This window comes from Macrotis lagotis, chromosome 4, assembly GCF_037893015.1.
Source record: "Macrotis lagotis isolate mMagLag1 chromosome 4, bilby.v1.9.chrom.fasta, whole genome shotgun sequence".
NCBI classification, from domain to species: domain Eukaryota; kingdom Metazoa; phylum Chordata; class Mammalia; order Peramelemorphia; family Peramelidae; genus Macrotis; species Macrotis lagotis.
The window spans coordinates 174,126,277-174,152,203 of NC_133661.1; the positions used below are offsets into that span (position 1 = coordinate 174,126,277).

Here is a 25,927-nt window from a genome sequence, read left to right on the forward strand (position 1 = left end):
GAGTGATAATTAACTTATGGAAATAATTTCTCCAAGAGGCAGTTCAGGCATATTAAGAAACTTTGGACAAATTCATGGATGAGACCATTATGATAAATTATGAATGAAAGCTATGATGGGCATTCTCAGGCAAAATTTTCTCCTGTGTAGCAATTCTTGAGATTACTGTTAAATGACAGTGATGCAGTATATAGAGAACCAGCCCTAGACTCATGAAGACCTGAGTTCAAAACTAGCCTTTAGATACTTATGAGATGTGTGACCCTGGACAAATCACTTAGCCCTATTTGCCTCAGTTTCCTAATATGTAAAATGAGTTGGAGAAGGAAATGACAAAATGTTCTAGTACCTTTGCCAAGAAAATTGCAAATGGGATCACAGAGTCACACCTTATGGCAACAACTTCAACAACAAAAATAGCAACTACACACCAATTCTGTAGAAACCAAAGTTACTTTTTTTCAACTGTAAAATCTCTTTTGTACTGAAAGACAACAATTTGTGGAATTGGGTCAAAGAATCTTCCTTTTGCAGACTCTTTAATGCTCACATCAGAGGTTTTTTCAGGCAGTCTGGGAACCAACAAGCATAAGGCCAAGAAGTTAAAATGTCCCATACCATCCACAGGGTTTTCCCCTTTAGGACTGATTTTTTTGGACTATGCAAAAGAAACTATTCTTTGTTTCTTTGCTTTCTTATCTTAATCACAAAGAAACCTGAGTGTCTTACTCTCCCAGTTTAATTTTTTTTTTCATTGAGTAAAAGTGTTCCTTCTTGGCCTATTAAAGATGTTAGTTCAAAAAGGCCAATTTCTCCCACTGCATCCGGACCATCTCCAGTTATCCTGATCCACATCTGGTCCCTGGACTGGATGCCTCCTGAGGGGGAAAGTGAGGTTGGTGGACTTTGCACAGCACCCTCTCATTTAAATTCAATTCACTTGCATGCCATAGCATCACATCTCTGATGTCAATGTCCTCATCCAGAACATAGTACAAACAACAGCAACCTTTGGTCTATGTAAAAACATCTAGACAGTAGCTCAACCAGTTTTATTTAGAGAGGTTAAGTAAGGAAGATTTTTATCGAACTCTTAATATTCACCCTACCTTTAGAGAGTTGACAAATCAATAAAAGATTCAATAGCACTATGATGCTTCAAGAAAATTATTAAATAATAAATAACTTACTATAGTGATTTAATTTTGCAAAGCATCTTACATATTTTATATTCTTTGACCCTCATAATAACCCTGTGAAGTAATTTTTTTTCAATCAGACCTATGATTTATTGGTTGTAAAGAAAACCCATTTATGAAACTCTCTCTATTCATCAAGTTTGGCATCTACTTTTCAATGTATAGGGTTAGACAGTTGCCTGGGTACACTGATTCTCTAGGTAGGTACTATTTCTTATTCACATTTTTGAGGTAAGAAACCAGGGAAGGTTTAGTGATTTGCCCGTGATCCTAAAGCAAGTGAAGAACTGGAATGAGAATCTAGGACCTCAGAAGCCTTCTAACCCAACCTCCATATTTTAAAGATGAGAGAGCTAAGATCAGAACAAAATATTTTGTCTAAGGTCGGGTGTTAGTAAACGACTGAGATGAGATTTGAATGAGAAGCTCTCACTCTTAATATCTGCTGTACTTTAACCACAAAAACCTAACTGTCCCTCAATTTCACTGTATTTTAGATTAATTGTTTAATTCAAACCCATTCTTATCCATGTCTCATTTCTTCCCCACACCTATAGAGTGTTGCTCCACAGCTTTTCAAATTTTGAAAAGAAAATCAAGAAAAATGAATTTGTCCTCTTCCCTCCTACCATGAAGTCAGTTGAGGTTCCTGGGAACCTGAGTCCATTAATTAGTTCCACAACTGTTATTTCTATGAGGCAATACTTTGCTTAAAGTAGATTGTACTTTGGTCTTCATTAGGACTGGACAAAGGTTAGGTTAGATTCTATAGAGGCAGAAGAAGGAGCAGCAGTATGGCGGGGGGAGGAAGAAAGGAGAACAAATTGAACTTTCCCCCATTGGCAGCCTCTCCTCCCTGTCCCTACAAAGTTTTGTCAGATACTGTTGCAGGAGTTGTGGATAGGGCACCAAGAGTTAACTGGTTGGCCGAGTATTGAGAGGCTAAGTAGTGAAGTCCTACATAGGCATGGGAACAAGTTTTTCCTTTCATGAATGCTTCTATTTCTTTACTGCCTATTAGTATTCCACCTCTCCTAAAATATTATCTTTCAATCTTTGAATCTATGTTCCTACCACTCCTCAAACTCCTATTGACTCTGACCTCAAATTTTCCTCATCTTAGTTGGTAACTGGACTCTGATTTCCTAGTAACAGGTCTAGAGATTAGACTTGTTATTTGATTTCTGCGACTTGAGGTAATCTGTGGTGAGTTTACCTCCACTGAAATTGCCTAAAAGGTAAATACATTACTCTCCTAATGATAATTTCTATCTTTTGGGGGGTGCCCAATTTGACCAGAAGAGTTTAGTCACTTGTTTGAGGTGCCTACAAGGGGATACTATGACAACCAGTTGAGGTTGGAGAAACTTTTTGTCATCCTTTCCCATGTCTCCTATTCAAGAAAGAAGAGAAAAGCCTGAATTACAGCCCCCTTTTAAAATTTAAATTTACTGATACTGCATCTTTTGCTTTTATATCACTTTCATTTTGGAATATATCTCCCCTCCCTTATTCAGTGAATCATCCCTTGTAGCTAAAGAAAAAAGCAATTCAGAAAGACTAAACAATAAGACAATATGACAGCATGCATAATATTCTATAATAATTTTCTACCCAAAGAAGAAAGGGAGAAATATTTTCTCAACTATTCTTTTAGAATAAGCTTGGACATTATAATTACACAGTGTTCATTTAGTTGTTTCTTTTTTTTTTTGTTCTTTCCATTTACATTACTGAAATAATTATGTATTTGTTTATCTGATTCCACTTATTTTGGTCCTATGTTAGTTCATACATATTTTCCAGTGCTTCTCTGAATTCTTCATATATATCATTTCTTGTGGAATAGTAATATTCCATTATATCCATGGATCACAATTTGTTTAGCTATTAATTGATGAATATCTACTCTATTTCCAATAGACAAACATCTACTCTATTTCCTTTGTCCTTATTACCATAAAATGTTCTGATATGAATACTTTTTTTAGGTTTTTGCAAGGCGAATGGGGTTAAGTGGCTTGCCCAAGGCCACACAGCTAGGTAATTATTAAATGTTTGAGACTGGATTCGAACCCAGGTACTCCCGACTCCAGGGGCGGTGCTTTATCCACTGCGCCACCTAGCTACCCCGATATGAATATTTTGATGTGTATGAGAACTTTTGGGGTTTGACCGTGGTGGAGTATATGCCTAGCAGTAGGTCTATGGGTCAAAAGGGGACATCTTAGGGACATTTTTGCCTTATTTCAAATAGCTTTCTAGAATGAGTGGACAAATTCACAGCTTCAATAAGTCAAATATCAATTTTCAGTGAACCAATCTGTACTTGTTTTCTAAACTGACCTCTTTCTTTCACTCACATAAAATATGCATAGTTAGGCATTCTCAGTGGAGCTCTCATTGTGATTTCCCTCAGAGGCTTTTTTCTACTAAACTAAGTATGTCAGTGAATCAGAATTTACATGCTTAAATGATCTTCCTCTCCCACTCTCTTTTTTACAAAGAGAAAAAAAAAAGATTTCCCAAAATAGGGTGGGAGAAAATTTTGTGATTATTTCCAAACTATAAAAGATCCACAGTTCCACTAATACAAATACTCCTTCTAATGATGCTGACAGCAAACTCAGTGACCACACCCTGTGTAATTCTTGTCCACGTCCTCCTATAAATCCTTCATGAAAAGAAATAGCCAAATGAGCTAGTTCTTTTGGCATTTTGTAGGTATCTGTGAATAACTTGAACTATCCCTCTGTTATCCCATATGCCCCCAAATGACTGCCCATCTCCTTTTCCAATCTTGCATTTCTGAATGACATACTTTACACCATTTCTTGTAACCAAGTCATGATGCAATGTACTCATATATACCATATCTCTTTCCATTGTCCTTTGCCATACTCATTATTTTGATTCTTTGGGGGCTGATACTGATTCCAAGGTGTGTATGTGTGTGTGTGTGTGTGTGTGTGTGTGTGTGTGTGTGTGTGTGAGAGAGAGAGAGAGAGAGAGAGAGAGAGAGAGATAAGTGTGAGAGACAGAGAGAGTAAGAATAATAGGATAAAGATCATTCTTTTCCCCCATTCAATTCTCAGACATACTGTTCATGTCCAGTGCCTATACAAACAAGATTAATATGCTAATGGACTTTCCATCAAACTGCATGTCAGTTTTAGAAATGGACATTTTCCTGTGTTTGTTATAAAGTTAATCTCTTCTGAATGGTCTTGAACCTCAAAGGGACAGCACTGAAATACTCTGGGCTTGAGCAATAAGGTGTCCATCAATTCTGGCAGCTTCTTGACTTATCCTATATAATCTGTCAGGTACAGATGAATCTGTGTCATCCAAAAACAAGGGTATTTGTTTCTATAGGACTGCTTCCATTTGGACTCTGTAGGTTTCTGTGTTTTATAGCTTTTTTATATTGACAATCATAGAATCATTATCTCTGTGGTTATATTCAACAAGGTATTTTGTATAATCTTGACCCATACTTGAGAGACCGCTAACTAGGAGAAAGCTTTCTAGACTCCAGGTTATCATACCAAGTCAAATGCTTCTTTTAGGACAATCAATAAATGCAGAATGGTCTTGTATTTTCTATATCTGAAGTCAACTATATCTATGAAGATGTAGTCTGCTATAGAAAATTGTCTACAAAAGTTTATTTCCTTCTCATATTTTCATTTAGCTTACCCTTGATATGGATGTAGGTCATTCTCATAAAAATTTTAAAGAGATGAGAAAGAAAGCATATGGTTCAAAGTTGATGTTTTTCTCAGTTGCTTTTTAAAAAGATAACTATAACTTTTTCCAATTTCTTGATATCTTCCCCTAAAAATCTATCCTTCAATATATTATAAGATGACATTACTTCCAAGATAGAATGCTTTTCCCTAGTGTAGACTTGATTTATTTCAACCATACTTCTCAACTTCTTAAGTATCAATTTCATTTCTTCATACAGCACATTGAGCACTGAGGTGTTAGAATCCAAATGTGGTGGTTTCATGATTATTGATGGTGTAATTAGATCGCTACAGAAATTCTGGAAAATTATTTCTATTTTCCATCAAATTCCTATTCTCCCAAATCACAGGCCAGTGTAGCACATTTCATTAGGGTGTGCACCCAGAGAATTTAATTTAAAATCTTTAAAAGGTGAATATTTAGATGTTAAAGACATTATTTTCATTCATCACACTAAAGAAATTAAAGCCTTATTTTAAAAAATTAATAGCTAAACTTAATTTTAAAAATAAAAATTTTGCAAAAGTTTCTTTTTAATCAAGTTCTTCCTATACTAAAATGCAGAAAAATCTTTTCAACCTTATCCTCTTAGCTGAAGTAGCAACTTTCCAACTCTGCTCCCCCAACCCCTCACTTTGCCATGAAGGACTGAGGGTGAAGTTTAATAAGTGGTGACCAGAGGCACAAACATACTTTAAAAATTTAAATTTTTTTTGCCTTACTTGAATATATTAACCAGAGCCCCAGAGTATCTGGACCACAGAAAAGAAAATGGCAAAAGCAATCAAAGGGAGAAAAATGTCTAAAATAAAAATGATTCTTCTCTGTCTAGATGCAGCTGGCTGAAGTCCTTGGGCAAGAGTAAGGGACTCCTACAGGCAGAAAGGAAGAGAGCAGACCACTTATTTGACTACAGAGTCTGGAATAATATCATAGAAGGACTCTAGACTATGAGATAGCCATGTCATTAGAAACTTCTTTGGAGTAAGGGAGAGTAGTGGAAGGGGTATTATAACAGCTAGGGGTCCAGCGGAAGGAATATTATAGCAACTGGGAGAGCTGCCTCAACATTAATGGGCTCTGAGATCCCAGGCAATCCCAGGTTACTATCATAGGCAATTAATTTTAGGAATGTGTCCTTGGACAACCTGGTACACCCCATACATAAATGGCTTGTGCATTTTTCCTAATACCTTGGGGTGATGTGGCTAAGTTTTGTCTCATACAAGGTTTTCTGCAGACTTTTTTATCTATTATTTTATAAAGTGATAATAATACATGGGATCATGTGCCATCCTTTCTAATGATTTATAAATGACTCAGTACTCTGGACTTTTACTGTGCTTGGGATTCTCCACAAAGGTCCTACCCTAAGGCTGCATTGGTTCTTTTTCAATGATATACCAGATTTTAGGCTCTGGAGAGTTCTATTAAACTGCAAGTCATCCAGTACAATGCTGGTAATAGACTCTTAAGATTAAGCTGTCTAGGGAACAGCCTAGCCAAGAAGGTAAAGATTGATTCATCCATAGGTTGATGATGAAAGATTAGTCACTACCTGATGAAATCTTTGACCATAGCAAGCCATAAAATAAAGAAAAGAAAGACCTTTTCTCATTTCCATTTCTTCAGTGATAGAGATAAACTAATAAAAAAGGAAACAGAGGATGTGAAAAACTACAGTTTTTATCCTGTTTATAAAAATTAAGTGTTGCTATTATAAATGCAAGATATTTGTTCAATGACCAGAGCAGAGGTTGCTAATAGTTAGAATTTTTAGACTATCTATATCATCTATCATCTATCATCTATCTATCTATCTATTTATCTATCTATCTATCTATCTATCCATCCCCTCTCTCTCTCTCTCTCTCTCTCTCTCTCTCTCTTTTTCTTAAATACAGGATATCCCCAAAGTCTTAGTAATGTGGCTTAATACAATGTTAAACCTTTTGGAACACCAGTAGAGGCAGAGGCAGCAAGGTATTGCAGTGAATAGAATGTCAGACCTTGAATTAAGAAGACCTAAAGACAAATCTGACCTCAGATAAGTGTTAGTTATATGAACCTGGGTAAGTCACTTAATCACTGTCTGCCTCAGTTTCCTCATCTGTAACCTGGTATAATCACAGCATCTACCTCCCAGGTTGTAAGAATAAAATGAGATAATATTTATAAAGTATCTTAGATATTTATTAAATATATACACATAAATATGTACTTGTAAAACATTAAGATATATTATATATAACAATATATTAATATATATTAAATATAAACATAAAATGTAATAGTATATATGAATACATGTAACATAATATATAACAATAATATAGTAACATAGAAATGCTACTTCTAGGTGTGATCATGAATGTATTATTTTTTCAGTGGCATAGCATATAAGAAATAAGAAGGTAATTTATTGGTTCGTGATTGTCAAACCTGTATATCACAACATGAGATACATGCTAGAAGAATACAATTCACCCCAATGCTCCTTCAAAAGCAAAATATTTTAAAAAAACCGATTCATTACTACACCAAGTTGTACTTTTGATTAGGTTAATAAAAGTTGAATTCCACTTGGATAAGTAAATCTTGAACACAGGGAAAAACATAGGAAAATCTCATAGTGAGGCTTCATATATGTGAACTCTTCATAAAATTACCCTAACCAACTTCTTTCTCGACAATATACATAAACAGTATGAATGCAATGTCACAAACATCTTCTGAAACCCACCTGGTCCAATTCATTTCATGCCCAATGGCTTCACTCTATTTAATTCAGTATCAGTGCTTGGTCACTAATCATTAATACTATTAATCCCATTGTTTCTAAGGAACTGACTGCACCCTAGCCTAATTGAATAGCCATGGGTGGGGATAGACATACCTTTATAAAGAATTGCTATCATTTATATTCATTGCATTACTTGCTTTTAGTTTAAGATCTGGATTATTATTGGACTCTATCCCTTAAGACTAATATTAGTGAGACAAAAATATTTGTCAGTCTCCTTATTTTACAGATGAATAATGGAAGCCCTAACTTAAGGAATGTGCACAGGGTCACCCAGAAAACCAAATATTTTATAAACATATAATCACTGATTCAAGGGATTTGATTTCAGTGTTGAAACTAGGGAAAGGCAAAAAGGACTTTGATTCCAATGCACCAAAATTTATAAGGCAATGACAGTAGTTAGAGTTTTTTTTTAATAGATGAGGTTTACCACTTATTTAGAAAGAATTGGTAAAATAGGAAGCCACCAGGTGATCTCATGCAGACAATCAATCTTCTGACCTGGCTGATCTTGCTTCTTTCTACAGTGGAAGTTTCCCTAGCTGTTGTCTGGGATGTCTCTTCTCCCACAGGGTCTTGTGTTCTGATGTCCAAGGTCCTTCCTCTGTCCAAGTAAATTTGTCTTAAAAATTTGGGGATACATTTCCTATTATGTGAGCATGAGTATTTTTTTGGGGGGGATTTGTTGTGGCCAGGGCATTGTGGCTAACTCTTCATATAGCCAATGAAGGCAACCATCCATATTATAACCATTTAATTGTGTTTCCCGTGGATTTTTTTGTCCAACTTTGTCTTTCTTTGCTTTGAGTCATAGAAAGATATCATTTTCTTTAATGATAATGTGCATGTTCATTCAAAATAAAAACAAATTTGCTAGTCTTAGTAGGATCTACTAAAACTCAAATGTGTAGCTCTTATTGCTTGTACTTTCTTGTTTTTTTCCCCTGGTAAAATAGCTTCTTGGGGGATGATCTCACTACCCTTAATCATCAACAGCATTAATATAAACAAAATTATATAAAATAATAATTATCATTGCTATCTATATAATTATTATCATTAAGAGGATGTTCCTAAATTTAGTTGATTCTTTCAGATAAGACACATATCATAGTATTTTATTAATATCCTTGAGTCTTCATAACAGTTACTATGATGTAGCTCATTCCATCCTGTATATCTCTCCCATTGAACTAGTAGTTCAAGGGGAGAGCTATACAAGAGAAACTTAGCTATCAGGTTTGTCATTTAGAATTCATAGATACAGAGCTGGAAGAATCAAATTTGCTCATTTTTTCCTGGTATTGGAACCATCGAGAAAGACTACACTTGAGATCTTAGGTGGTAGGAAGGACTAGGACTAGATAGGATGATCTAGGAATGTGGTTGGTCCTAGTAAAGGAACTGAGCACTCACTGTCTCAGGGAGTAAATGTCTCAAATAGGATGACAAGAGTTCTCAATGAGGTATACTATAGCCAATCCAGAGGCAGCAGAAGAGAGGAGAGGCCTCTCTGGTCTGATTTTGAATGGGTCTACATAGGATAAAGATCACTCACTAAGAAAGGGGGAGATAATCATTGTTGCCCATCTCTTGGTTTTCTGGGTTAGGGTTATCCCATAGGCTGGAAAAGACATTTGAGGCCATTGAGTTCAACCCCTTCATTTTAAAAATAAAGAAAATGAGGTTCACAAAGGGTGTGGTATCATTAAGGACTGCGATGGTAAGAAGGAAAGTGAAGGTTAATAATTGGAATATTGGCTCTGGGGACCTGAACCCAAGAGCCCAGTTTTGTCTTCCTTTGCTGTGAATCATAGAAAGATATTATTTTTCTTTTAATGTGCATGCTCATTCAAAATAAAACCCCCACCCCTAAACTAAACCCAAACTAACCACTATGATGCTTTATGTTATACCATCAACACCAGTAGGCTATAATTCGTCTTTCTTTGCTATGACTCATACAGATTATTTTTCTTTAATGATAATCTTGTGTAAGCTCATTTAAAACCAATGCAAACCCTCCTATCCCCAAAACAAAACTAAAACCAACCACTACGATGCTCTATGTTATACCATCAACATAAGTAGACTAAGGTCAAGTCATTTGCTTCAACAAGCACAAAGTGAGACATTCATCTCTCCCACTATAATGCCATAGTATTATAATTATAAGGAAGTTCTAGTGTACTAGGATGAGTAACTTTAGTCAGAAAGATCTGGATTCAAATTCTGCCTCTGATACCTACCACCTCCATGACTCCTTAACCTCTCAATACCTCTCCTCAGAGATAAGTGCAGGTTCTGATCTGCATTGGTAGCTGGAGTTTCTTCACTAGAAGTGCCTGTGTCAATGAAATCACAGGTCTAGCTAAAAAAATTGTCCTAGAATTTTCAATAATATATTTCTGTTGAGTTATGGAAATTATTTTGATTTGTCACAATGCTTTAATCTAGGGTAGTATATTTTTAAAAATAGTTTCCTCCTAGTCTGGTCAAAACTTGAGTGGAAGGGACTTCAGTTAATAATTAGTGTGTGGTCATAGTGTACTCGATACGTGAATTTTAATCTTCCTTGTAATATGTTCTCAAAGATATGTTCCAACTTTATCTGTGTCTCTTCAACCACTGGATTCCATTATACCTGAGAAAGGCTCTAAGTTTACCAAGTATTGACCAATTTATCTACTACCTTAGAGTTGTTGCTAAGTGCTTTGAAAGAGCTCTCTACAGAATTGAAAGCTACTTACTATACTTATTTTATCATCATCATCATTTTATGGAGGGGACAATAGTACATCACAGTCCATATGATATGACTGAATGATACTTTATTATCAATCCTAACCTGCAGAGGTTAAATGATAGAGTGGACTTAGTGCTTGACTTGGGTCCAGGGATTGGGGTTGATTTTTGTTTATTTTTTGGGGGGGGAACTTTTTTGTATCTCTAGCCCTAAACCTAGGAAATTAACAATAGTAAATTAACAAATTCTTGGTGTTACTGAAATCCAAGATATGAAAGGAATAACAATTCCACTTAATTGTCAGTTTCTTCAAATTTAATTCAATTTTATAACTATTAAGTACCTACTATGTGCCAGTCCAGTTTACTTTAAAAAAATCACTCTTCTTATTTCTCACAATATAGGCTGAGGGCAGTTCACACTAGTGAAAAGAGTACTAGATTAAGAAGTAGGAAATCTAATCCCAGTCTTATCATTGTACTAATTTGCTTAGGGACTATGGGTAAGTCGATACACCTTTTCAGGCCTCAGTTTTCTCATCTGTAAATTGAGACAATTGGATTCAGAAATAGATTATACAATTGTTTCACTGGTAATGTGCCTACACTCCTTCAGAAGAATCGAAATTAGCTTGGAAATCTTGCTATACAGTTCAAGTTTCAAATAGTATACCATGGCCTGCTTTAAGTGCTCATTTATTATTATTATTATTATTATTATTATTATTATTATTACATTCTGAAACTGCAGGTAATGAAGTATTCTTAATAAAAATCCTCAAATCATGGGAATCTAGTTGAAGGGTATTGGAATATTTAAAGCCCATGAGTGAGCAAGTCTTCTTTGCATTCCCTAACTCAAGTGGAAAACTATCTCACCGATCCAATTGAAAACTTCTTTCCTGATGTCAAGTCATGGCCTTCTTAAGACACTTATCTGTTGATACTGGCTTTCTAAACCTTCTTTGATGAGTCATTTTTGTTTTAACTGATCTTGTTGGGTCACTCCTGGTCAGTGATTAGATCATCTTTGGTCTATTTCTAGTTTAATCTCTCTTTTTTGAGGGCTCTGACAATTAAAGAGGTTAAAAGGAATAAAGAAGACAAAAAGGGAATATTAAATATTTGTAATAATTAAAAAATTATTTTATTCTTAATTTATTTAGGATGCCTGGTCATGTAAATCATGTAAATTTTAATTCTAAGCTATTAAAGCTTATACACATATTATATAAAAGCTTATATACACATGCTAAAAGGGAGAGTAGGTGGTGCAGTAGATAAAGTTCTGGATCTAGAAACAGTCAGGAAGACCTGAGTTCAAAATTCATCCTCACTTACTATAGGGTGGCTAGACTCATCTGACCTCAGACCCTTAACTAGCTATGTAATTCTGAACTGGAGAAGAAAATGGCAAACCACTCCAGTATCTTTGCCAAGAAAACCTGTCACAAAAAGTTGGATATGACTGTAACAACTAAACAACTACATCAATAATTCATGTCATATCATATACATACACATACATACACACATGGAAGCTAGATAGACAATGGATAGAGGGTTGAATTGGGGAGTCTAAAAGACCTGAGTATGAATCCTGCATTAGAAACTTATTAGCTTTGTGATCCTAAGAAATATATCTAACTTCTCTCATCATCAGTTTCCTCATCTGTATAATGGAGATAATAACTGTTCTTGTGAGACTCAATGAGATAACATATGTAAAATGCTTTGCAAATCTTAAAGTGTTTTTATATAAATGCTAGCTATTACTATTATTATGTTTTTATAGAAAAATAAATAATATATATGCATGAGTTTTAATATTTTAATTTTAGAACACACATTCAAATATTGAAACTAATTATAACTAAAATGATAGGCCATTCTGTTTTCTATTTAAAAAAAAGTTTTTCTTCAGTAACACAGGGGCTGCTTTTTCACCCTTAAATGGAATAAACAGTGATGAACTACTACTTGGAATTCTACTGCTTTAGATAATCTCTAAAGTCCTTTCTCTTCTAATATTCTTTTATTTTTCTGAAGTTAAGTAACCTTTACTCTCTCATATCAGTCACTCCTTGGTTACTAATTCTTTTGAGTGAGTAGCAGAACAATTTAAGTTATAGAAAGGTAGTAATGGAAGTGAACTTCAATGTTAATTTCCACAAACATTATTTATTAGACACCTACCATTTGTTCAAGACCTTGGGGTTATTAAGATGAAACTGTCCTGGCTTCCAAGGAGACTAATAGATCATGGAGTCTAAATTGTCCATCTAGAAGCAGGTACTATTATTATTCCCATTTTAGAGATGAGAAAGAAGAGATTAGGAGAGGTTAAGGGACATGTTTAAACTCAGGTCTTTCTGATTCTGACTCTATCATTCCAACTACCATGAACACCTAGCAGGCTCCTTGTGAGGGCAGGAGTTGAAAAAGGAAAAAAGGAGAACCAAATAAAAGTGCTATGAGAAATATTAGAAAAGAGTCAGTGGAGTGTAGTAGTGAGTTCAAATCAGCTCTGAAGAACTGATTGTTAAATTTATGTTGTAAGCTTATCAGGCAAATCATGGATAAATTTGTTGTTTTGTTGATTATATCTAGAGTCTTTGGTTTCAAAGTGATGGAGAAAATAATAATAATGCAGATTAGACAGATATGTCAAGCATGCAAATTTTTTGAGAGCTGATTATTAAACATTTCTCAAAAAAACACTGTATAGAGTTTACTTTCACCTGAGAGAGGTGAGAGACAGTCAATAGAACCTAATAGGATAACTGTACTCCAAATCAAAGCAATTGCTTATTTTCATTCCAACCTAAAGAGCAGAAAAGAATGGGAAAATTTAAGGGGCCATTGCTCTGTCAGTCCAAACCATTCAACCAGAGAAGCTTTTCATCATAAAAGGAGTAAAAGAATCAGCATGAATACATAACTAAAGATGAAAGTATAATTAAATGAATGAATAAAAATGCATGACCTGAGTATGAATTCAATCAAATGAATGTGAGGAGTCACTCAAGACAAAGGGGGAAGAAGTCCATATAACAAAATTTATGCTTTAGCTGACCAACTCCTCTCAAAGATGTCATTAAAATTAGGAAAATAGAACAAAAGGAAAAGCCTGCTATACTAAGGAGTAAGTACTAAAGGAGTTTGCTAGCTTAGCCTAATACAGTTGGCTATCTAGATTCTAACAACCTCCTAGGATTAATGAAAGTGAATGAATGTAGCAACTCTTTTTGTGGTGGCAAAGAATTGGAAACTGGGGTGATGTCAGTCAATTGGGGAATGGCTGAACAAGTTGTTGCATAAGACTATAATGGTATATTATTGCTCTGTAAGAAATGATGAGCAGGCAGATTTCATCAAAACCTGGAAAGACTGACATGAACTGATGCTGAGTGAAATGAGCAAAACCAGAAGAACAATATACACAGTAACAGCAACATTGTACTATGATCAACTATCGTAGACCTAGCTTTTCTCAGCAATACAGCAATCAAAAACAATTCTAAAAGACTTGTGGTGGAAAATTCCATCCACATCCAGAAAAAAGAACAATGGAGTCTGAATGCAGACCTAAACATACTATTTTCACCTTTTTAAATTTGTTTTGTGCTTTTTTTATCCTTGTGATTTTTCCCTTTATCTTCTTTCACAGTGTGACTAATATATGTAACATAATTGTACAAGTATAACAGATTATATCACTTAATATTCCTAGGGTGAGGAGTAGGGAAAGGTGAGAGGGAGAAAACTTTTTTTTTAAATGGTGAAAATTGGGTGGAGCCAAGATGGCAGTGTAAAGGCAAGAATTCTGGGAAACTCATTCCTCCCAAAAGCTCTAAAAGCCGTCAAATTATGACTCTAGCCAAAATTTAGAAGGGCAAAACCCACAGAAAGACTGAGTGATACAACTTCCCAATCCAAGACAACTTAGAAGTTCATCAGAAAATGTCTGTTTCATCGGAACTGGCAATTGGAAAGAGCTGCAGCCTAAGCATAGTTGCAGCTCAGTGCAGTCTGGCTGGGAGCCTGGGTCCCATAGCAGAGGGGGGGTGGTTTCCAGACCTCTTGGCCCAGGGATCACAGGGGACAGATGGAAGGGGAGGTGAGAAAACTCTGTCATACTAGAGTGGAGCACCAGCCTCAGAGAAGCCTTGCAGTGAGAACCTGCAGCAGGAAATCAGCAGAGCCACCCAAGCACTTCCAGAGCTCTCAGCCCACAAATGGTAAGGGGGTCAGAGGAGACTGCAGAGGTCTCTCTCTCTGCTCTCACTGGAGCAGGGCTCTGCTGTTTTCCCACAATTAGATCCAGGTTGCAGTTTGGGCTCTCATACCACCATAGCCAAACAGGGCCTCTCCTCACAGCTCCAGGGCAGAGGGAAGGGCCTGCGGTCATCCACATCCCAAAGCACAGGCAAGAGAGTAGTCAGAGCCTCTCTTAAGACCTTGGAGGAATTAAGGTCCCTGTGGATTGTCTCTGAAACCTCCCAAAGCCTTGGAAATGCAGTAAATCAGTCACAGGCTAAGGAAATAAGAAAAGAAGAATCTGACCATAGAAAATTGCTTTGGTACCATGGACAAAGTTGAGGCTTCTGTATCCAAAACCTCCAAGAGAAATAGAAAATGGGCTCAGGCTATGGATGAACTCAAAAAAGACTTTTAAAAACAATTAATGGAGGTAGGGGAAAAATTGGGAGGAGAAATGAGAGCCATACAGATAAATCATGAAAACCAAGTCAACAGCTTGGTGAAAGAAATACAAAAAGTACTGAAGAAAATAATATTTGAAAAACCAGTTTAGGCCAAATGGAAAAAGCAACCCACAAGGGAAATGAGGAGAAAAAGCAGAATTGGCCAGCTGGAAAAGGAGATAAAAAAGCTCTCTGAAGAAAATAACACCTTCAAATGAAGAATGGAATTAAAGGAAGTTGATGACTTTGTGAGATCTCAGCAAGAAATAAAACTACCAAAAAAAAAAGAAAAATTAGAAGAAAATGTGAAATATCTTATTGGAAAAACAACTGACCTTGAAAATAGATCCAGAAGAGATAATTTAAAAATTATTGGCCTACCTGAAGGTCACAACTAGGAAAAGAGCCTAGCCTTCATTTTTTTCAAGAAATAGTACAGCAAAATTGCCCTGAGATCCTAGAAGCAGAGCGTAAAATAGATATAGAGGGAATTCACTGATCACCTCCTGAAAAAGATTCCATTTGTATCCATTGTCCCCTATGCCTGAAATGTATTTCTTACTCAAACACACTTTTTTGGAATCCCTGATTTCTTTCAAGACTTGACTTGAGAACTACCTCCTATATGAAGCTCTTCCTGACACACCCTTCCAGGCTCAAGCTCCTGGATGCCATGTATTCATTTTATGTATCCATATTTTTGTTGTTGAGTTGTAATCAGTTGACTCTTTGTGACCATATTTAAAGGTTCTCTTGGCAGAGGTACTGGAGTAGTTTGACATTTCCTTCTCCAGCTCATTTTACAAATGAGGAAACTGAGACAAACAGGGTTAAATGACTTGCCCAGGGTCACATAGCAAGTAAATAAGAATCTGAGGCCAGATTTGAACTCATGAAGAGGAGTCTTCCTGAGTCCAAGCCCAGTACTTTATCCACTGTGACACCTAACTGCCCTATATATTCTGTATATGCTTTTATAAACTTAGATATGTACATGTCTCCCCATTAAACTATAAGCTCCTTGAAGGCAGGACTGTATCACTTCTGTCTTTATCTTAACACAATGCCAGGTACATAATGTTTGGGCGGGGGGAGATGTCCTTCATTACTGAAGAAGGCCATGACATCAGGGTGGTGATACCATGACAAGCACATGAATTGGATTTGAGTGAGGGAGTTCTGTGCTGTCACCAGTCTCACTTTCTCCTCCAGAGTCATCTGGATCCAGTGGTCAGATATGAATCAAGAATATTATAGCCGAATTCTCAAACTTCCCGGTCAAAGAGAAAATTTAAAAGCAGCCAGAAACAAATAATTCAACTACCATGGCTCTATGGTCAGGATTATACAGGATTTGTAGTGTCTATATTAAGGGCTCATAGGGCTTGGAATATGATATTCCAGAAGGCAAAAGATCTTGATTTAAAACCGAAAATCAATTAAACAGCAAAATTGAACATCCTTTTTCAGGGGAAAAGATGGACTTTCAATGAAACAGGGGACTTTTAAACTTTCTTATTGAAACCACCAGAGCTGAACAGAAAGTTTGATCTCCAAGTACAGGACTCTGGTGAACCATAGAGGAAGTGGATGAGAAGGACTAATTATGAGGAACTTAATGATGTTGAATTGTTTGTATTCCTGTATGGGAAGAAGATACTGATAACTCATATGAACTTTCTTTCCTCATAAGAGCAGTTAGAAGGAGCATATATAGATAAGGCACAGGAAGGCACTGAATGTAATGGTATACTATAGTAAAAAGATGGAGACAATGGGTGATAAAGGAAAGTACTGGGAGGAAGAGAAAGGAGAGGAAGAAGGGGCTAAGAAAAAGCTTTTACAATGGAGTGGAAAGGGGGGAAGGTGAGGGGGGGAATGAGTGAGCCTTCATTCTTATCAGAAATGGCTTAGAGAGGAAATAACATACTCATTTAATAGGGTATAGAAATCTATCTTACCCCAGAGAAAAATGAGAGGAAAGGGATGGGAGAATGGGGAATGGGGGAAGAAAAGGGTGGCATAGATGACAGAAGAGAGGGAAGATCCCCAAACAGGGGCAGGATGAAAGGAGAGAGAGCATAGAATAAATGAGAGTGGGTAGGAATAGAGTGAAGGGAAATAAACTAGTAATACCAAATGTGGGAAAAATATTGAAGCAACTTCTCTGGATAAAGAAGGCAACTCATCCCAGATATAGAACCATTGGAATCCTAATACAGACTGAAGTAATTTTTTTCTCTCTCACTATTCTTGAGGTTTCTCACCTTTCTGGGGGGGGGGTAGGGACTTTATGTTTGCTCACAGAACAAGATTATTATAATAATATAAAATAAAATAAATTAACAAAAAGAAAAAGTGGGGAAAATTATCTTGGAAAAATAAATAATTTTTAAAAGAGAGCAAAAAAGTGGATGAATGTGGACGTAAAATGAAAACCAGAATCACCCTTGGGACCAGATCTCATGTGGAAGTTGCCACCAGTACATTTCAGTATGCCTCAACTATTTCTGGAACCTCATTAGCACACAATTTCTCTACTCAGTCCTGATTGTAAGATTCAATAAAATCTCTGACTAAACATAAAATTTCAATAGTTCTGCATGTCCAAATGCTTCTTCCACTTCTTTACCTGAAAGTCCATCTGGCACATTGAAACAACTCATCCAAAACAGAATTTGACCCCCAAACTGTTCCTCTTCCTTTCATCTCTCTTATTTCTGTTAGTGGAACAAGAATTCTTTAAGGTTTGCTTCTTTCCTCTCTCCTTTCCCCTACATACAGTTAATTAGTTGCTAAGTTTATCCCCACATCTCTTCTATGGGTCCTCTTCTCTTCCCTAATACCACTTTGACCACCCAGGGAAGATAAACTTTGAAACACTATATAAATATAAGCTATAATTATTATTATTATTAATATAAATATATTTTTCTAACTACATACAATGATAGTTTTCAGCAATCTTTTTTTTTGTTAAGATTTTGAGTTCTACTTTTTTCCCTCTCCTTGATAGCAAGTAATCTGATATAGGTTATATATGGATAACTATGTTAAATATATTTCCATACTAGTCATATTATCATTGTTCTTATTGATTAACTATAAACTCTATTTGCCATTTAAAATCTGCTTCCTTCTTTATCAACTGCTCAACATAATGACCTCCTTATTGATATTCACATTATTCTCCATCTCCTGCACTACGCCTTTGTATCCATTGTCCCCTATGCCTGAAATGTATTTCTTACTCAAACACACTTTTTTTGGAATCCCTGATTTCTTTCAAGACTTGACTTGAGAACTACCTCCTATATGAAGCTCTTCCTGATACACCCTTCCAGCCTCAAGCTCCTGGATGCCATGTATTCATTTTATATATCCATATTTTTTGTTGTTGAGTTGTAATCAGTTGACTCTTTGTGACCATATTTGAAGGTTCTCTTGGCAGAGGTACTGGAGTAGTTTGCCATTTCTTTCTCCAGCTCATTTTACAGATGAGGAAACTGAGACAAATAGGGTTAAATGACTTGCCCAGGGTCACATAGCAAGTAAATAAGAATCTGAGGCCAGATCTGAACTCATGAAGAGGAGTCTTCCTGAGTCCAAGCCCAGTACTTTATCCACTGTGACACCTAACTGCCCTATATATTCTGTATATGCTTTTATAAACTTAGATATGTACATGTCTCCCCATTAAACTATAAGCTCCTTGAAGGCAGGACTGTATCACTTCTGTCTTTATCTTAACACAATGCCAGGTACATAATGTTTGGGCGGGGGGAGATGTCCTTCATTACTGAAGAAGGCCATGACATCAGGGTGGTGATACCATGACAAGCACATGAATTGGATTTGAGTGAGGGAGTTCTGTGCTGTCACCAGTCTCACTTTCTCCTCCAGAGTCATCTGGATCCAGTGGTCAGATATGAATCAAAATGACTGGAAATGACCCTGGATACAAGGCAATCAGGCCCAAGGTCACATAGCTAGTAAATGTCTGAGGCTGGATTTGTACTCTTGTCCATAGCGAGTGTTCTTAGAATCCTAGAGTTTAGAACTAGAAGGGATCTTAGAGGTAATTAAGTCCAACCTTCTAATTTTACAGATGAGAAAACTGAAATCAAAGTTTGGTATGACATAACCATGGTCACACAGCTAGTAAATATTTGAGGTAAGATTTGAACCCAGTTCTTCTTGAATTCAACCATCACACCATAGTACACAGCCTCTTTTGTTTATTGTTGTTTGTAAGTTCATGTCTGCAACTCTACTTGACTAGACTATCATTATCAACTCCTAATTGGTCTCTACTTCTGGGATCTCTGTGCCATCCTTTACACAACTGTCAAAATAATATTTCTATAGTACAAACTCGCTCATGTCAGTCCCCTGTTTAAAAAGAATTTGTAACTTTTTTTTATTAGCAACAGGAAATTTCCCTAGTTATCTGTGCCTTCCCTCCTTCTCCCAATTAGTTTATATTTATTCTACATATATTTTCTATTTCCTTATCAGTTTCCTTCCATTAGAACATAAACTTCATGGGGGCAGCTAGGTGGTACAGTGGATAGAGCACCAGCCCTGGAGTCAGGAGTACCTGAGTTCAAATCCAGCCTCAGATACTTAATGCTTACTTAGCTATGTGATCTTGGACAAATCTTTTAACCCCATTGCCTTGCCCTATCTCCCCCCCCCCATATATGTAAACTAATTGAAAGCAGATGCTATTTTATTTTGTTTTTGTTGGTGTCTAACAGGCAGTGGATGTTTGATAGATTCTTGTTGAATTAAATTAGAATAGTCTGTTATTAAGGCCCACCATAATGTTACTCTAACTTACCTTATTTCATATTGTTCCTTTTTGTGCATTGTAGATTCCTGACAAAACCAAGCAATTTCTGGAATTTGATATGTGCTATTTCCTGCCTCCAGCTTTTTGTATACACTGTGGTCTCTGTGACTACTCTACTCCCTTCTTTCTGCCTAAAAGAATATTTATCTTCCTTCATGATTCCACTCAGGTGCCACCCCTTCTTTGTTGGAGGGTCCCTTAGTTTTCTAAAGTGAAAGTGTTTTCTCCCTCTTTGAATATTTCCATGGTATAGAGTCTCAGTCGCTCTTAGCATATTATTCATAGCTGTCCACAAGCCATATGGTCTCCCCTCCCAGCTAGCTCCATGATACCCAGGATAAGCAATTGTTTTGTCTTTGCTTGCATCCCTAATATCTAGCACAATGCCAACAGGAAGCAAGCGCTCAATATTGCATTGTGGAATTGTCCAAAGGTTCAATTGGATCTGTGATCTTGCTGCTTTGGAAATTTCCCCTGAACAATATGAATTACAACCCTTCTATGCCTTCCCATCCTAGGTTGCCTATTCATGTCCTACCCAAAACGCCTTACCGGGACGGATTGGGAGGGCTTCTTGGATTCCTCCTGCTATATGGAGTACCAGTCAAGTGCTCGGATTTTCATCCACTAGGATAATATAAAAACTCTGCTGTTTGGGTTTTTAAAGTTCTTGACAACCTGAATCTTTCCTCTTTCTAGTTTTCTTGCACTCACTTTCTGTACTTTATAATGCAGGGACACTGGTTTATTTGCCACCTCTTCTTGCACGTAATACACATCTCCAATCTCTGTATTTTTTTTTACTGCTTGTTCCATCCTGGAATGCTATTCCTCCTCACCTTTGCCCCTGAATATCTGTTTTCCTTTAAGACTCAGCTCAAATCCCGACTCGTGCACAAAGGTCTTTTTTCCCCTTGTCGTCCTCTTAGCTTTAGATGCCTGGTCCTCTGTGATTACTTCCCATCTACAACCTTGCTCATGTCATTCCCCTGTTTAAAAAGAATTCGTGACTTTTTTTTTATTAGCAACAGGAAATTTCCCTAGTTATCTGTGCCTTCCCCCTCCCCCTGTACAGTTTTTCTATGGATGGCGTTATTCGAATGTTATCTCCTCAATAGAACCCTGCCAGCAGAAACTTTTTGCCTTTGTGTCTCCAACGCCTAGCAAGAGCACGATGATCATCATCACGACCTGTCTACCTCAGATGAATATGCAGAGGAAAGTGTGTGGCCTGCCACTCTTTCCCCACAGACACTGTCTCATACACAATCCATTATAAAAGTCTGGATCCCAGCCCTAAAGTCTGTAATTCATTCATTCAACGAATATTAATAAGCACTCAGAATTTTGCCAAGCCATTGTGGGAGGCCATGAAAATACAGAGGACAAAAACAGTCTCTGTCTTCAAGGCAGAAAGAAATGATACCAACAAAGATAAGAAACTACAAAATATACACAAGTGATTTAGGGAGGAGGAAGACAGCAGCTAGAGAAATCTGGCTAGCTTTTGTTGTAGGGATGGTACGGAGAATCTAAAAGGCAAATTCTGCCACCCTTTTCGATTCCAAAGGAGACGCTTTTATATACACTTGACCGGGAAACAGGTTCGCGGGAGGAAGAGGGGGTCATGTGGGAAAGACGGGACTCACCGGGAGAGGACAGCAGCACTTTGGCCCCGCTGCACTGGAAGCAATGGACAAGGGACTTGGCTCGGATGTTGTAGTTGAGACAGGCCATGGCGCAGCCCAGCTTGGCCATCCCCAGCCACAGCCAGACATAGGCCGGCTCGTTGCCCATGAAGAGGGCGACGCAGTCTCCCTGCCGGAGCCCGAGGCGATCGTGGAGCAAACGAGCCACCTGGTTGCTCCTCCTATCCACCTGCCGGTAGGAGAGCACTTCATCTCGGAAGAGTAAGAAAGGCTTGTTGGGGGTCTGGCGCGCCCGGTCCAAGAAGGCGCTCAAGATGGTGCGCACCGGCCGGCGCCTGGAGTAGCTGCGGACCCTTCGGGCCACGCCGACCACCTTCAGGAAGTAGCCGGTGTCCTGGAAGAAGTAGGGGCAGCAGAAGTTGAGCAGCAGCGGGAGCAGCAGCAGCCCGGCCGCGGCCGCGTAGAGGACCGGGAGCATGACGCCGGCGATGCCCCCTGTCCCCGAGAGGGCGGCGGGCGAGCTCCGGGCGTGCAGCGCGGCGCTGGGGGCGGGCGGGCTCCGGGAGCTGGGCGGCGGGGGCGCGGGAGGGCGCCGGGAGCAAGCTCCGGGGGAGAGCGGGGAGACCAGCCCCAGGGAGCCGGGGGCTGCAACTCCGGCGGGGAGGCGGAGGACCAGACCTGCGGGCGGAGGAGCGGACGGTGCGGAGCGGAGGCGCCGGCTGCGTTTTAGGCAGACTCGGGGGGGAGGGCGGGGTGGAGCTCCGTGGTCCTCCCCGAGTCTGATGAAAGCCCCGCCCCCTCGGGAGGCCACCTGAGCTCCAGCTCCGCGCTGCAGCGGGCTGCCCAGCACCCTCCGGCCCAGAGCCGGGAGGGGGAGGTCGGCCTCCTCCCCCGAGAGCCCCCGCCTCCTCTCCCGTTGCTACCATGATCTTGTACCAGCGTCTACCCCGCGAGCAAAGTGTTTCAGCTTCTTTGTCTCCGACCTCCCTTTTTATTGGAAGCTCGTTCTTTTTCTCTTCTGGTTCCCCGATTCCTGGTAGCCGGAGTGATGTCTCATAATGCCAGGCAGCTTCAGACAGTAACAGGGTGTGCCAGGCCTCTGTTGCTAAGATGCGAAACGGGCAACTCAAGCAGCAAACGTAGGCAGAGACTGGGCACCGTCCTGATACAGGTACAGCTAAGCCACCCGAAATGCTTACTCTTTATTTCGCATCAATACCAAGCTCCAGGGCTCGGCGTATCGGGTCGCTGGGATGCTGCTAAACCTGCGGGATCTTTGTTCAGAATCTGCAACGACTGTGCTTTGCAAACTGCTCCTCTTCAGTTACTTTTGGGATACTTTTCGCATCCCCCAAGTCTAGAGCCCAGTTTGTTCCCGATGGCTATTCAGGAAATTCTCTTTACTGACTACAGCTACTCAAAAACAATCACGGGGGGGTGTTGTTGGGACTTCAGAAGCCTCAAGGAAGTTATTTCTCTCTTCTTTTGACTTCGCTTTTGTATCTAATAATACCTTACATTCAAAGTTTACCAAACGTTTTACTCCCAGAAACACAGTGAGATTTAGTATTATAATTAATTAACAACGCAATAATGCAATTAAAGTAGATAATAAATGTTTTTCAAATTTTATGGGCCAAAAAGCTAAAACACGAAAAGGGGGGATCTCAGAATCTCAACTATCTAAAAAGCCGAATTGAATTTAATAAAAGATATTTAATAGAAATTAATGAGGCAACTAGGTGGCCCAGTGGATAGAGCACCCACCCTGGAGTCAGGAGTACCTGAATTCAAATCCAGCCTCAGACACTTAATAATTACCTAGCTGGGTAGCCTTGGGCAAGCCACTTAATCCCATTGCCTTGCAAAAAACCTAAAAAAAAAAAAGAAATTAATGGAAAATACTATTGTCGAAAAAAGATGCTTCACACATTTGATGTGTGGGAAACTGGCTAATCATCAGTCTGAAAAAGATTCAGATCGAAACTTAACGAACTTCAAGTTCAATATGAATCAACAGTGTGGAATGGCAGCCCAGAAATCTACCATTAAAATGACAGATCTACTCTGCTCTGGTCAGATAACATCTGGAATATTGTATTGTTTTCTTTTTTTAGGAAGGCCATAGTAACTTGGAGAATTTTCAAGGTGAGGTCAAGGATAACTGACATTTATAACTTAAAGGGGCTATTTTATTGGATCCTCACAACAATTGTGTGTGCAAATATTAGATATTTACTCCCATTTTACAAATGAAGAAATTGAGACTTTGAGATATATACCTCTATGGGGATAAGTGGGGAAAGTAGTCCAGTGTACTTCCCCCATGCCACAGTGTCTCTCTTATTTTATTCTTATCTTCTCTAAGGAAGGAAATAAGCATTTATTAAATCTTTATTTTGTGCCAGACATTTAAAAATTATCTCATTTGACCTCCCCAACAACTCTGAGAGATAGGTACTATTATTATACCCATTTTACAATTGAGGAAACTGAGACAAAAAGAGGTTAAGTGACTTGCTCAGGGTCACTCAAACTAACAAGTATCTGAGAACTGATTTGAAACTTAGATCTATCTGACTCTAGGCCCAGAACTCAATCTAATATACTACTTAGCTGCCTCTAAGGATGATGAAGGGTCTTAAAAGCATGTCAAATGCGAATTAATTGAATGTTTAGCTGGAGAACACTGGGGGGGGGGGGGAGAGAAGGAGGTAAGAAAGGTCCAGTTTAATGATAACTGTCTTGGACTACAAGAAAAGATATCATTGAACAGATATAGAACTGATTCTTCTTGACCACAAACACCAGAACTCATAGCAGCAGGTGGAAATGAGCTAGATATAAATGTCCTAACAGGTTTATCTGAAAGTACAATGGATTTTCTTGGAAGGTATTAGGGTTTTCAAACAAAGGTTGCTTAACTCCTTTTTGGGTATGTTGCTGAAGGGTTTTTTGTTCAGATACAGATTGTACTGGGTGATGTCCCTTCCAAATTGAACTTTCTGTGATATCATGTAAACATTATTTCTATTTAACAGAAAAGGCAATTGGATTAGATGAATGGAATAATTTGCTTCCTGTTAGGTCAGGCCTTCTATCTGAGTCTTCAGACCCTGGGTCCTGTTCTTTGTCCATGATACAATATTGTCTCCATAGAGCATCAACTCAATGCATTGCTCTTGTCAAACTCTTCACACTAATCTTCATTCTTCATAACTCCAAATTTCATTGTCCTATCTTTCTCCATTATTCTGTTACCTTTCACATTCAACTTCTGGTCCTCCTTTCCCAGTGAAAGAGACTTTGTAGAATATCTGAAATTAGGAGTCTGTGACCAAATTCCTTTTTATTTTATTCTGAGAAATATTTAGTGATAACTTTTGTTTTTATATCATCTAAATTTCCTACTTTCTCCTTTCCCCCATCCCCTCCCAGAGAGTCATCCAATATATTAATTTTTTTTAAAAAGAGAGGAAAATATTCAGTAACTACCAAACAAATAAAAAAAGCTTGATGTTATATTCAGTGCTCCATAATCATAGTCTTCCACCTCTACAGAAAAGCATTTCTCATTCTTGGGATTTCTTCTTTCCTTCCTTCCTTCCTTCTTTCCTTCCTTCCTTCCTTCCTTCCTTCCTTCCTTCCTTCCTTCCTTCCTTCCTTCCTTCCTTCCTTCCTTCCTTCCTTCCTTCCTTCCTTCCTGCTTCTTTCTGTCTGCCTTTGTCTCTGTCTCTCTTTGCTCTCTGTCTCTTTGTCTCTCTGTCTCTGTCTCTGTCTCTCTTTGCTATCTATCTCTGTCTCTCTGTCTATGTCTCTGTCTCTTAATCTCTCTCTCTCTCTCTCTCTCTCTCTCTCTCTCTCTCTCTCTCTCTCTCTCTCTCTCTCTCTCTCTCTCTCTCTCCTGTCAGTACCCCCCCTGCCCCTTTCACTTGGGAGTTTGTCAGCTACATTTCATAATTTGGCCCTTATTGGCTCAGAGTGAAAGTAAATAGAAATTGTTTCTGTTTTGACCAGAAACCCTGAGATACTTCCCCTCTCTGATGAATTTTTTTTTAATTAGGTAAAAAAGGTTATTCATTCCCTCTTTTCTTCCTTACCTAGTCTTAAGCATTGAAGAATACTGCCTCAGGCAAAATGAGATCACAACCTGTTAAGCCTTTCCCCAAATGATGGGAATCCTCTCAATTTCTAATTCTTTGCCACCACAAAAA

At 38.2% G+C, this 25,927-nt stretch overlaps 2 protein-coding genes across 2 annotated transcripts in view; one reads left to right on the forward strand and one right to left on the reverse strand.

The window, feature by feature from the left end:
• Window positions 1-22,191, reverse strand: part of SLC27A2 (solute carrier family 27 member 2) — an 81,524-nt gene extending 59,333 nt beyond the window's left edge. Inside the window, exon 1 of the mRNA XM_074234701.1 lies at window positions 21,714-22,191. Within this exon, the coding sequence (XP_074090802.1) occupies window positions 21,714-22,191 (478 nt within the window). The remainder of the gene's footprint in view (window positions 1-21,713) is intronic.
• Window positions 22,192-22,628: 437 nt separating this feature from the next.
• The window catches only part of ATP8B4 (ATPase phospholipid transporting 8B4 (putative)), a 437,330-nt gene continuing 434,031 nt past the window's right edge, over window positions 22,629-25,927 (forward strand). Inside the window, exon 1 of the mRNA XM_074234707.1 lies at window positions 22,629-22,884. The gene's annotated coding sequence lies outside the window, so the exon portion shown is untranslated. The remainder of the gene's footprint in view (window positions 22,885-25,927) is intronic.